General features: G+C 40.4%; 1 protein-coding gene across 5 annotated transcripts; it reads left to right on the forward strand.

The window, feature by feature from the left end:
• The first annotated feature begins 595 nt into the window (after positions 1-595).
• Positions 596-12,154, forward strand: LOC149838607 (uncharacterized). Of its 5 annotated transcripts, none has more exons than XM_090006695.1 (5): positions 629-711; positions 2,581-2,614; positions 3,686-3,750; positions 11,187-11,751; positions 11,937-12,154. In XM_090006695.1, the coding sequence occupies exons 4-5, from the start codon at positions 11,209-11,211 to the stop codon at positions 11,940-11,942; spliced, it is 549 nt and encodes a 182-aa protein (XP_089862821.1). In that variant the 5' UTR covers positions 629-711; positions 2,581-2,614; positions 3,686-3,750; positions 11,187-11,208; the 3' UTR covers positions 11,943-12,154. The 5 variants fall into 5 exon arrangements, with proteins under 5 accessions (XP_089862820.1, XP_089862817.1, XP_089862821.1 ...); XM_090006696.1 differs by lacking the exon at positions 629-711 and adding an exon at positions 1,255-1,371; XM_090006693.1 differs by lacking the exon at positions 2,581-2,614 and having other exon boundaries at positions 639-711.
• The last annotated feature ends 432 nt before the right edge of the window (positions 12,155-12,586 follow it).

The following is a 12,586-nucleotide window of genomic DNA, read 5'->3' on the forward strand; positions in this document are numbered from 1 at the left end:
GGCTTTAAGATGGACATTTATGCATTTAGGATGAGAAGTGAGGCCCTTTCTCCTTTGTATTTATACTAGAAAATGGATTTGGCAGCTACCATCTCCTACTTCCTCAAATACATAAAATCCATAAAAGCCCATCCCAAACAGGCCCTAAAAGGAATAGAGTTTTCCACAACTTTCTCATTTTTTTTTTTTGAGGAAGGGGAGTGTATTCAGCTTTCTAGTCAACAGGGGCTCCCCTTAGCTAGTTCACGTCACCTTGTGTGTTGGGATGCAAGGTGAAATCCCAATGATATCGTTGTATAACTGGTAGGAGTCTGCCTAACCCAGCTTGCCTTTCTATGATAAAAAAAATTTTGAAGAGAGTTTTCTCATGTAGCAAAAAGCTTTAGGTAACTATGGTCAAACCTTAGGGCTTAGGCCTGGTATAGTTGGGAGGTAACATGGTCAGGAATGGGGATCAAGGTGCACCATACAAATGGAATTTGGGTCCAAGTCTTTGTCCGAATCCCAAATGATCATGTCAGATCCAACTACATCGGATATGGTTATTACCCATATCCGAACCAAATAAGGACCATTTACTCGGCTGCTCTGAAGTCCGTCTTCTCCCCAGATTCTCCTCCTGAACTCCTTCCTTTCGGCTTCCTCTTGCGGGGCTTCTGGTGGGTGGCCACCCTTCGTCGTTCTGAAATCATCGAGTTCCTTTCTCTATCGGTTGGTACTGTCAATCCTTTCTCTCTCTCTTATCAAAGTTTGAAACCTCCAAAACCCCTAAATGGGTGTTAAGTTCTTTTGGGTTTTGTGAGATTATGTTTTTGTAATATTTTGAAGTAGAACCCCAATTTGTGATCGATTGATCAAATTGACAAAATAAAAAAATCAAAAGCCCAAATTGGGTTTTGGGTTGTGGTGGTTTTTGGGGATCCTTCAACCATATAGAACAGGGATATATGCTCGAGTTTTGTACCATAATAAAATAGTCAAGTTTGAATCGTGGCATGGCTCTTCTCCATCGCCAACATGCTAAATGTGTAATTCCGATTCATGTGGGATGTGTTCAAGTTACTGTTTCTCTAAGTTTTCTGCATTTCAAGTTGTGTTGGTTTCGTGTATGAAATTGTAACGCTCCCCCCATCGTGGGGGGGTTACGGAAGGAGAAGGGGGCGACGCCCCTTCCTCTCCCACGAATCAGATCGTGGGAGAGGAAGCAGGCTACCCCCATTTATTTCAGAAGGTGGGAGGGGGTAACCGAGCAAACCCCCATGGCTATAAAATCCATGGGGGGGCCTCCTCTCATCTCCCCATTCTAAACGAGCAGAGAGGAAGCGTGAAGGGAGAAGAGAGATAGGAGCTCCGCTCGTCACCGACCATCAGGTAAGTTTTTCTCCCTGTCTTTTGATTTTCAACGCAGTGGTCATCGGCAACGGAGGTGTCACCAGCGAGTTGCAGAGATGCAGGAGCAGGGAGAACCCTCTCTGTCTGGCTCTATTAGGGGGGGGTCACAGAAGGGGGGGTTTCCCTCTGCTTTTGCCGTCATCAGTGACTGAAAATGAGGAGGTCCGATCACTGCCCTCGTCATTTCAGGAAAAGAAGAAGAAGAAGAAGGAAAGGGGTTTTCCCCTGCTACCGCTGTTGGGTCGGCAACCACTGACTATCAGCGAGCGCTGACGGCGCTGCCCTGCTTGCAGGAAGGTGCAACGAGTCCGACTACAGTAGAAGTTGACTATTGCTGGTCGTGATGACAAGCTCGGTCTGCAGTTTCTGCAAGTTGAGTCGGTCATCAGGCTAGATGTGAACCAGCCTCAGTTGGTCGACCAGACCAAGTAGGCTTAGGCTGGAAGTGTCCAGACCAAGCCAAACGAAAAAAAAAGAAAAAAAGAAAAGAAATGATGTGTGTATATATGTGTTGTGACAGACCATAACAGTCTATACGGACCGAGTTGGGTCCAAAGTAGTTAGCAGACCGAGTCGGGTTTGTAATGGTGGACCGTTTCGGCCCAGACCGAAGGTGGACCCAATATGGGTTCGACCGACTAAGTCTAGACCGAGACAAACCGGATGCGGGTGCGATTGATTTATCGAGTGCGATGGAAAAATTGAAGTAACAAAGACTCGATTTTTTCATTACAAATTGGATTTGGGTTTGGATCTCAGTTGTACCCAAAACTCATATTGGATTCAATTAGACGACCTGGTTTAGATCCATACAAACCCTTTTCAAGCAGGTTTGGATCAAGAATACCGAATCCATGATCCAAATCATAGTTGAGTTGATGACCTAAGTGGTCAAATTCTATTATGGATGTGGATCTTAATATAACATGATGTAAAGAGGACATAGGAATCATTGAAAGAGCAAAAAGACCATTTTGCCCTTGATACGTCTACACAAAATATACAAGGCATAGCTAAGTGCCCGAAGTCAGATCTATGTGATTCTTGAATCCATGGATTCTATTGCTTGGGTAGAGTCTATTAGTAGGGGATGTGTGAACAAACTCTGAAAGAATGGAGTCAGAGTCGACAATTAAGTTTAAGGGTGTTTTGGTAATTTTGATGATATGAGGTATTCGTTGTTTTCAGATCAAGGGTTGCGATTGGAATTTAAGCGTTCCAGGTAAGTGAACATTTGCAAATTCCTCCTTAGTTAATTAAAACACATGCTAGCTAGTTTAGGCATTCTTTAATGTGATTCCAATGCTTCAAGTATGCTAGTTCTGTTATTGAGGATAGACACTGTTTTGCATGCTTAGGAATCTATAAAGTTTAAGTGTGATGCTTAAACCTGATCATGCATATTTTCTAAGTGATGAAATAAATGTAGCATGACCTGATTGCATGTATGAGATTGATGTATTAAGTGAAAATTGAAGGTAAAGTTCCGAAGTCTCAAGGTAGGTATTACCTTGGGGATATGTCACGCTTATGCCTTGGGAGGGGCATTGTAAGGGTCGTGAATTAATCTATGGTGGGTTACCATCCTTAACAGTTCAGACATGTAAACATGGGTTAAAAAGTAATTAGTGGATATACATTGAGGATTGTATAACACACAAAATTCAAGGTGTGAATGTCGAGTAAAAGTTGTCTATAGGATGACCACCAAATGTATGATGGGAACTCTACTAGGAGGCATGGTCTGGGGAAATGTTGAGGCGTGTACCTCTTAAGCAACCTGGGAATATCTCAGACGTTTCTAGGTAACCCTTAGGGGTTAAAACATTGCCCACTAGACACATGTAGGACGTAGCATGAACCACAAAACCTTGGGGGCAGGTATAGCCACCCTGTCTCTTCGGCTAGCTACCGTTTGAGTCCCTTCGCTCCCGGCTTGCAACCGGCGAGCTGCTGCAGCACCTGTGTCCGTAGTCTGGGCCGGTTTGGACTACGTTGTTTGTGAGTGGTTCATAAGTCTGGCCAACATTGTAGACTCTGAGTTGTCTACATGGGTTGCTACGCCCGAGGAGGCTATGTCCGGAATAGCCGATTAGAGTAGAAAAGTTGTTTGAAAATGATAATAGAGATGCGGTAAAGGGAGTAAAACTCATAACTAACATGTGTGCATAAGTAGCAAACTAAACTAAGACTAGGAGCTTAGAGCTCACTACAGTTGCAACGGTCGTGTCTATTTGTAAATGGAATCTTACTGGGTTGTAGACTCACCCCCTTCTTTTGGTTGCAACTGTAGGTTCAGGGACTGCTGCCACCACTCTCAGGACTTAGTACGATTCTGCCACATCAGCCACATCAGAAGTATGGTTTTCCTTTACTTTTTATTCTGCTTTTGTCTTTGGATGGTTATGCTATTGTAAATGGATGTATGGACCTTCAAGTATTGAATAAAAGAAAAAAAACAAAAAATTCTGGCACGATTTTGAACTGTTTTTGAGATTATTGAGTAATTTCCCTCTGGGAACTAACGTCCATGAACCCGGGCTCAAGAGGCCCCGGATCGGGTCGTTACAGAAATTGCTTTTAGCATTACATGTGTGTGTGTGTGTTCGCGCGTGCGTGTGCGCATGCATGCGCCCAATTTTCCCTCGCTCACAATCACCATCACCACCATCATGATTAGGCCTTTCCACATCCATATGGGATCATCTTTATGAGCCATGTTTGCCCATTCTTTCAAATTTGAAGTGCGCCATCTATTTGGGTAAATAGGATATGTGAAGAAAAAACTTTTCAGAATCATAGTGCTTCATGGATTGATTAGTAAAAATAGGATAGTTAGAAATAGGACAGCTTCGTGAAATTATTCTTTCACCTAGAATTTGGAATAATAAGAGTTAGATTGTTCTGCTTTCAAACACTTCGCGAAATGTCCTTTCTCAAACTGAAGGGTGCCCTCCACTGCATCTCAAATCCTGCAGGCAACCTCCTCGATCTTAAACATACCCACCATCTCTCTCACCAACAGTCGTTCAGCTCAAATCCTACCATTCTTTGCTCATCTGATAGCCATGTTTCCAATCTCTGACTGGATTTGTTGGACTCTCTCTCACCTGTACAGCATAATTTTGCTGTGGTGGATGTAAATTTATTTGTATGTTTGTGGAGAAATTGATTAAAATGTAAATTTATGTGTACATATGTGGAGAAATTGATTAACTGTGATCCAACTAAAAGATATTTCGTTTGGGTTCTAATCATAATAGTCCTGGCCCCAACACAACATATGAGAGTGGCGCCGGCTGTGTTTGGAACTTGATTTAACGGAGCATGTCCTCTGTTTGATTCTTAAGAAGAATAGCAATTATAGTGTATTTATGGTAATTTTGCAAGGAAATTTTAATAGGCGAAATGACAACTGCTGGGCATCAAAGGGAGCATTGCTAGTATTGTTGGGGGGGGGGATGCTAAATTTCCTATTTATAAACGATTCACATGATTATGGATTTTCTATGATAGAGAGGACTGAGTGAGTCTCTCTCTCTCTCTCTCTCTCTCTCTCTCTCTCTCTCTCTCTCTCTCTCTCTTGAAGAACCTAGCCTAGTAGAAGCTGAGGGTGTGGCTACCTTCACTTTACTAACCACTAGGAAAATATGTTACTGTGTCCTTACCACTCAGTTTTCTCTTGCAAGGTTGTGAAGTGGATTTAAACCTCAGAAAGGCAATAAAATTTCATTAGGTCTAATCATTCCATCCTCACTTCCACCAAGTGTAATGGACTCTCTTTATCTACGTTCATGTGCATTTTTCTCTTTGCAACTCTAAAAATAAATCTTTGAAATTAAAGAAAGCATTAGCTGTCTTGGAACTTTACAGATATAGGTATCACATATAGTTTGTTTAAACAAAAGTATCATGAATCTTGACCCATAATCTTTTTAGGCCAATGAATAATAGAATATGACATGATCACTGGTGAGGAGATCATAAACATGTATGAAGTTGCTTCTTTGCAAAATATTCTTGAATTTCTCTCTTCCTATATGATATACCAGGAATTTAACATTTGCCACATCCAAATTTTGTTGGAAATTTCTTTTCTCTTATATAACCATTGGTTAATTGTCCTTATACACTAAGTGCCTGGTTGGTTTGGGCCAAGCCATGAAGTAGCACAGGGCAAAGTGGACATCTCCCACAAACATTATCACAATTCCAATGGCTTCCCACATGGAATATAATTTTGTTAGCATGGGAATATCCTTGCCACCTCAGAGTAAACACTTGGAGGATATCATATAGGTGGTACTTTTCACATACCATGCAAATATTTTGACTGCAGTTGATGGCCAAGTATCATTATGTCTTTGGACGGCTCTCAAAACCTTTCCCTTTACTCTCTTAAAGAAAGAAAAAGGATTTCTCTTTGCTACTTGAGTTTCCTCTCTTTTGAGACATTTATAAAGCTCATTCATTCTGTAGATTTTTCATTTCATATAAGATTAATTGCATATTTGACAGGGAACAATTATTTCATTATATTAGCTTTTCATTCTTTTTGAGATCCCTTCCACAAATATTTGATGCGACTTGTAGAGGACTAATTGAGGACTTCATATGATACTTGGGTTTTGTGATACTTTGTGGAATGTAAGAATGTGATGTGTAAAATTTTAAAAGGACTAATGGAGTATTCTGTGGATGAAATATTCTACAAGGAATGCTATTATTGCTTTACCAACTGATAGGCAATGGCTTATACAATGTCCAAAAGTGGTTGAGGGAAGGGGATTAACAAGAAATCACACATGAAAAATCTAATTTCTCACCATTCCATCTCTCTTTCTCATAGGTGGCCCAATCCACAACAACAACACCTTCATCCCAATCAATTGGGGTCGGCGATATGAACCAAAAAGAAAATCATTTTGGGTCCTCCACATGAATCCTTCTCCTCTAATCATTTCTATCCAATGTCATGTCCTCGGTGAGGTTCAAAGCATTCATATCCTTTCTTATCATCTCCATCCAAGTCTTCTTAGGCTTACCCCGACCTCTTTTATCTAATAGATTTTCCCATTTCTCCATCCTTCTAACCGGAGCATCATTAGGCCTTCGCCGAATATGCCCAAACCATCGTAAACGATTCTCACTCATCTTATTTTCAATGGATGCAACGCCTACCTTCTTACGTATTTTCTCGTTCTGAATCTTATCTTTTAGTGTATTTTCACACATCCATCGAAGCATACACATCTCAGTTACACTCATTTTTTGAAAATGATGTCTCTTGGCAGCCCAACATTCTGTACCATATAGTAAAGCGAGTCTAATTGTCATCCTATAAAACTTCCCCTTCAACCGCAATGGCATTCTACGATCGCACAACACTCCAGTTGCACTTTTCCATTTCATCCACCCAACCTTAATCCTATGATTTACATCTCCATCAATTTCTCCATTCTTTTGAATGATAGATCCCAAATATTTGAAACAGTCATCCACTGGTATTTCTTGCTTACTAAGCTTCACTACACTCCCATCACTACTTTGTTGCTTACTAAACTGACATTCCATATATTCTGTCTTACTCAACTTAAAACCTTTTGCTTTCAATGTATGTCTCCATAATTCTAACTTAGCATTAACCCCAGCTCTAGACTCATCAATCAAAACAATATCACCAGCAAACAACATACACCACGACACATTTTCTTGAATTGATCTCGTAAGTTCATCCATCACCATAACAAATAGGAAAGGGCTTAATGCAGATCCTTTATGTAACCCAGCCGTTATAGGAAAATTGGTTGTCACCCCTCCACAAGTGCGGACATTGGTTACTACTCCTTCGTACATATCTTTAATTATACTAATGTACTTGAGAGAAACACCTTTCTTCATCATTGTCTACCAGAGAACATCCCTAGGTACTCTATCGTATGCCTTCTCCAAATCAATAAAAACCATATGCAAATCTTTGTTCCTCTCTCTATATCTCTCAATAAGTTGTCTAAGAAGATGTATAGCTTCCATAGTTGATCTTCTAGGCATAAAACCAAATTGATTCTCCGATATCATGACAACCTTCCTCAACCTATACTCAATCACCCTCTCCCAAAGTTTCATAGTATGACTCATGAGTTTTATACCACGATAGTTTGTGCAATCTTGTATATCACCCTTATTCTTATAGAGAGGCACCAAAGTACTCTTCCTCCACTCATTAGGCATCTTATTTGTCTGCCAAATCTTGTTAAAAAGATTTGCCAACCATACTAAACCTTTCTCCCCCAAGCATTTTCAAGCCTCGATAGGTATACCATCTGGGCCAACTGCCTTTCTGGATTGCATTTTTTTCAAAGCCTCTGCAATTTCTTTCTTTTGAATCTTGCGCATGAAGTCACGATTCATCTCATGAAAAGGAATGGAGAAGTCTCCAAGATCTTGGGCATGCCTTCTATTAAATAGCTTATCAAAATAATTTTTCCATCTCTCCTTAATCTCCTCATCTTTAACTAAAACCCTTTGTGTTTCATCTTTGATACATCTAACCATTACCCAGATCCCTCAATTTCATATCTCTCATCTTTGCAAGCCTATAAATATCCTTTTCGCCCTCCTTGGTATCCAACTTGTCATAGACCTCCTTATATACCTTATCCCTCACGTTTCAAACTACTTTTTTAGCTTCCTTCTTTGCTACCATATACTTCTCCAAATTCTCATTATCACGACTCTTACTTAGATTTCTATAACACTCTCTTTTAACCTTAATAGCTAATTTGACATCTTCGTTCCACCATGATGTATCCTTACCTAGTGGTGCACTGCCGTTAGACTCACCCAAAACCTCCTTCGCCACCTTTCGCATGCAACCCGCTATCTTATTCCACATTGATTCTGCATCCTCCTCGAGACACCAATTAGCTTCCTTAGCTACCTGTTCTACAAACATTCCTTGTTTAGCTCCTTTCAGTGCCCACCACTTAATTCTAGGATATATTCTATGTCTATCCCTTTTGTGGCATTTTCTAATTTTAAGATTTAAAATTAAGACTCTATGCTGTGTAGCTACACTTTCTCCCGGTATAACCTTACAATCGATGCAACAACCCCTATCTCTCTTTCTAAGTAGGAAAAAATCTATCTGACTCTTATTAACCCCACTTTTAAATGTTATTAGGTGAGACTCCCTCTTCCTAAACCACGTGTTGGCTAAGATAAAATCATAGGACAAACCAAAATCTAAAATCCTTTCTCCACTTTCGTTTCTTTCTCCTATACCATAGCCTCCATGGATACTCTCAAATCCATCCCTACTAATGCTTACATGTCCATTAAGGTCTCCGCCAATGAAAATCTTTTCACCATGAGATATCCCTTGTACTACTTCGTCTAAATCTTCTCAAAATTGACGCTTAATGGAATCGTCTAAACCGACTTGAGGTGCATAAACACTAATAAAATTAATAATATTCGTACCTATTACTAATCTAATAAGTATAATCCTATCCCCCTTCCTACAGACTTCAACTACATTGTCTATAAACTCACGACTAATAACAATCCCAACTCCCTTCCTATTCCTATGTATTCCTGTATACCAAATCTTATATCCCCAATGTTGTATCACTTTTGCTTTCTCACCTACCCATTTGGTCTCTTGTAAACATAAAATATCAATCTTTCTCCTACAGATAACATCTACTAACTCTACCAACTTACCATTTAAAGACCCTATGTTCCAAGTGGCTAACCTAATTGTGTGGTCTTGAACTATCTTTTTTACCCTCACCCGTCCAACAAAGTGCGGGAACCCTTGCCTATTTGAACCCACCCCCGAGCGCCGGTTTGACGCATCGCTTCTGGGCAATGTCCTAGTTACCCTTGCCCACTTATCACTTTCTCCTGGCCTATAGAGTACAGAGCGTCGCTTAGTAGGCAACGCCTCAACGAAATTCGCATATTGGTTCATATTCATAGGGTGTGACTAAATTTTTACGCTTGCTGTCACTGGCCTACCGCAACCCTCCTCCGTTATCCGGGCTTGGGACAGGCAGTGTATAACTATACAGTTATGCACAGGATAAAAAACATGACCTAAAAATGTATAAAAAGCAAGTTTTTTTTTTTTAAAAGAAACGACATGAAAATGCCAACAAAAGGAGAATTTGGCGGAAGTACGTAAAAAAAATACCTTGAATCATCGCTCATCGATGAGGGCTTCCTCCGTCGCCCGTGTCAGATCTCCTAAAGCGTGAAAACCCCCTCCCTGCCGCTGAGAGAGAGAGAGAGATAGATGTGCGGTGGGAGCTTCGTCTACCTCCGGCGACCCAGGTTCCGACGAGCTTCCTGCGGGGTGAGAGAGTGAGAGAGAGAGAGAGAGAGAGAGCAGTTAATCGGGTTTGAGGGTTGGGGGAAGGCACCGACGAGTTTCGTCTGCCTTCGGCGACCCAGGTTCCGGCGACCCAAAGAGAGAGAGAGAGAGAGAGAGAGAGTATCCGGTAGTCGAGGGTTTCAGATTGCGTCCCTGCTCTGGTTCGGGCGACCCCAAAAAGAGAGAGAGAGAGAGAGAGTAATCGTTAGTCGAGGGTTTTGCTTCACTGTTAGTCGGCGACCCAGGTTTCGGCGACCCAAAGAGAGAGAGAGAGAGAGTATCCGGTAGTCGAGGGTTTCAAATTGCGCCCTGCTCTGGTTCAGGCGACCCCCCTTGATTTACACCAAAAGGAGAAAAAACTTGGTAAATTCCACTTTTTGATATTTTGTCCATATAAACTTTTCACAAGAAAGGATTCCCCACATTTTCTGTATGTATTGTATATAATCCATGATCCTTCTTCTATCGTATTAAATGTGCTTTACCAGAACTAGAGCATTGCTTACTTCATAGTTGTTTTACATGCTTTGGTTTTCATTTTTTAATCTTTTCTTTATTTAATCTAGACAATGTCAAACTATTGTCAATGTCACAAGCTGTTTGAAGTTTGTGTGAAATCAGCAATTGGTTCTTTCATGTGAAGCAATTTCTACAATTTTGAGGTGGCAGCACAAAATAGTGCTACTCTTTGCAATCTGTCTTCATATCCAATCCATCATTTTCCTTCGGTTGGCATCCTCCCCTCAAAACACACTCATGATTGCTGCTATCAGTGCTTAAAAATCATGTAGAATTTCATTTCATGTTTTACTGTACCACTGTGTGCATTTATATTTTACTATTGTGCCATGATTAGTATAGCATCTGTTTCATGTTTCAATGACAGCAGATGCAGAGATGTGTGTAATGTAACTAAGTTGTTGTTGTGTAAGACTTGTATGGACAATATTTTGCAGTTTTGAGTTTTTTGACATCTAATTCCACATCTTTCGGCAGGTTTACAATTTTTCATTTTTGATATAAAAGTTGGATTGATTCTACGACTAGTTGCTAAGTTTGAATTTTCAAACCAAACCACCTCTTCTTCTTCTTCTTCTTCTTCTTCTTTTCGAAATTCTGACTCAGCCCATTCTTACATCTGAAATATGCAAAGACAGCGGAAAAAGAATGGGAAAAAGGTTGTGGAGCTGGTTTAGTGAGTCCAAACTGCATGCTTGTAGTGCCTTCAATTTCTTTTTTCCTGTCTTATAAGCAGGCAAGGTTTCCACAATGAGATTTGAGCCATATAGTGTCTAAAATAGTATTAAAATTATGCCAGCCTGGCCATTAAATTCAATCCTTATAATGTTTGCACTGTCCAAGAGTATCAGGATCCTCTGTGTCTAGTTTGTGACTATTGCTGCTTCTGTCTGTTCAGGCCTGAAGAATAACAGATAACTATGGGTGAGAGGTTCACGATCCAGATCAGCTCTAACTTAGTGGATAAGCTTGCCAGACAAGATGAAAAAGTTAAGAAACCTAAGACATCTAAACCAAAGATCCAGAGTCCTCGTCCATTGCATAACAACAAAGATGACAGCAATCAGTCATCCATTGGTTCTAATACGTCAACCAGCTCTACTGGAGGATGGCCACTCCATTCACAATTGCCTTTACCATCAATGAAGCCTCCTCCTCCTCCTCCTCCTCCTCCACCCAGTGTTGCAGATCCAGAGATAAATGCAATTCAAGTCATCCTACAAGAGAGTGAAAAGGTGATGGAGAGGATGAAAAAGATGGAGGCTAACATGACTGAAGAAGTACAACAAAGAGCAAAGGAGCTTCATGATAAGGAGTTTAAGCTTCCTTACCAGAAGCCTGTGCCCTGCTTAGCAGAAAAAGACACGTGCTTGCAGTGTTACAAGGAACACTTGAAGGACCCTCTCAAATGTGCAACAGTTGCAAGAAACTTTGCAGATTGTGCGAGAAAGGTCAGGCAGCAGGTAATGTTTTTCATTAACAGGTGTCTTCTTATTCTCCAGAATAAAAATTTTAACTCCGAGTTTCCAAATGAAAGGAGCACTTTATTATTTTACCAGTTTAACTCTTTTAGTATCTCTCGGTTGTTCATTCTCACCAGTAGATTTTGTGGTTTTTTCATGAATGAACTTGTGATAACATTTTTCAGGCATGATTTCATGGTTTCGATTATCAGCGACATGGCAAATATTTGGCTTCAGCTTAAGTAACATGCTTTCCAGAGTGAAGTTTACCTTCAGTTGTTCATTGTTTGTCTGAGACATTGTTTAATTTCTCAATGCTCATCCACCTCTTCCGGCAAGTTTTGTATGATCATCTATGGTGGACCGTGCCAATAAATGGGTGGCATTTATTTTTCAAGTGCAAGTCAAGTCCATCCTTTTTACCTTTTTTCTCCTCTCATTATGTTGGTATTTTGTCCTGCTTTGAGAGGTATGAGATCCCTCAGCCATTATAAAAGGGATATGAAGCCTACTTGTAATGAGTGACTTCAGTTCTGAAATGAGCACAAAGATACTAGTGTTTTTTGTTCAAGAATATACTTTCAAATTTTTTTTAAGGTGCCAAGTCTGGTTTCCAAATTGAATGTGTAAGGACATACGGATGCCAACTGACTTGCAGTCGTTTATGACTAATCTTGTTTCAGGTACCTCGATTGAGTTAACTTTTTCATTGTTTTGATGCCAATTGCACCATTGAACTGAACAGACTTGTTTAGCAGTCACTGACTCATGTTTGGTAATGCTAATAAAACAAGAAAAGAAGTGAAAAGGATGGGGTGTATAGATACAGTTTTAC

This window comes from Nuphar pumila, chromosome 5 (assembly GCF_984573655.1).
Source record: "Nuphar pumila chromosome 5, dmNupPumi1.hap1.1, whole genome shotgun sequence".
In the NCBI taxonomy this organism is placed as follows: Eukaryota; Viridiplantae; Streptophyta; class Magnoliopsida; order Nymphaeales; family Nymphaeaceae; genus Nuphar; species Nuphar pumila.

Bases quoted from the DNA above. Each gene is read 5' to 3' on its own strand.
- LOC149838607 (XM_090006694.1), top strand. From the start codon at position 11,209: ATGGGTGAGAGGTTCACGATCCAGATCAGCTCTAACTTAGTGGATAAG.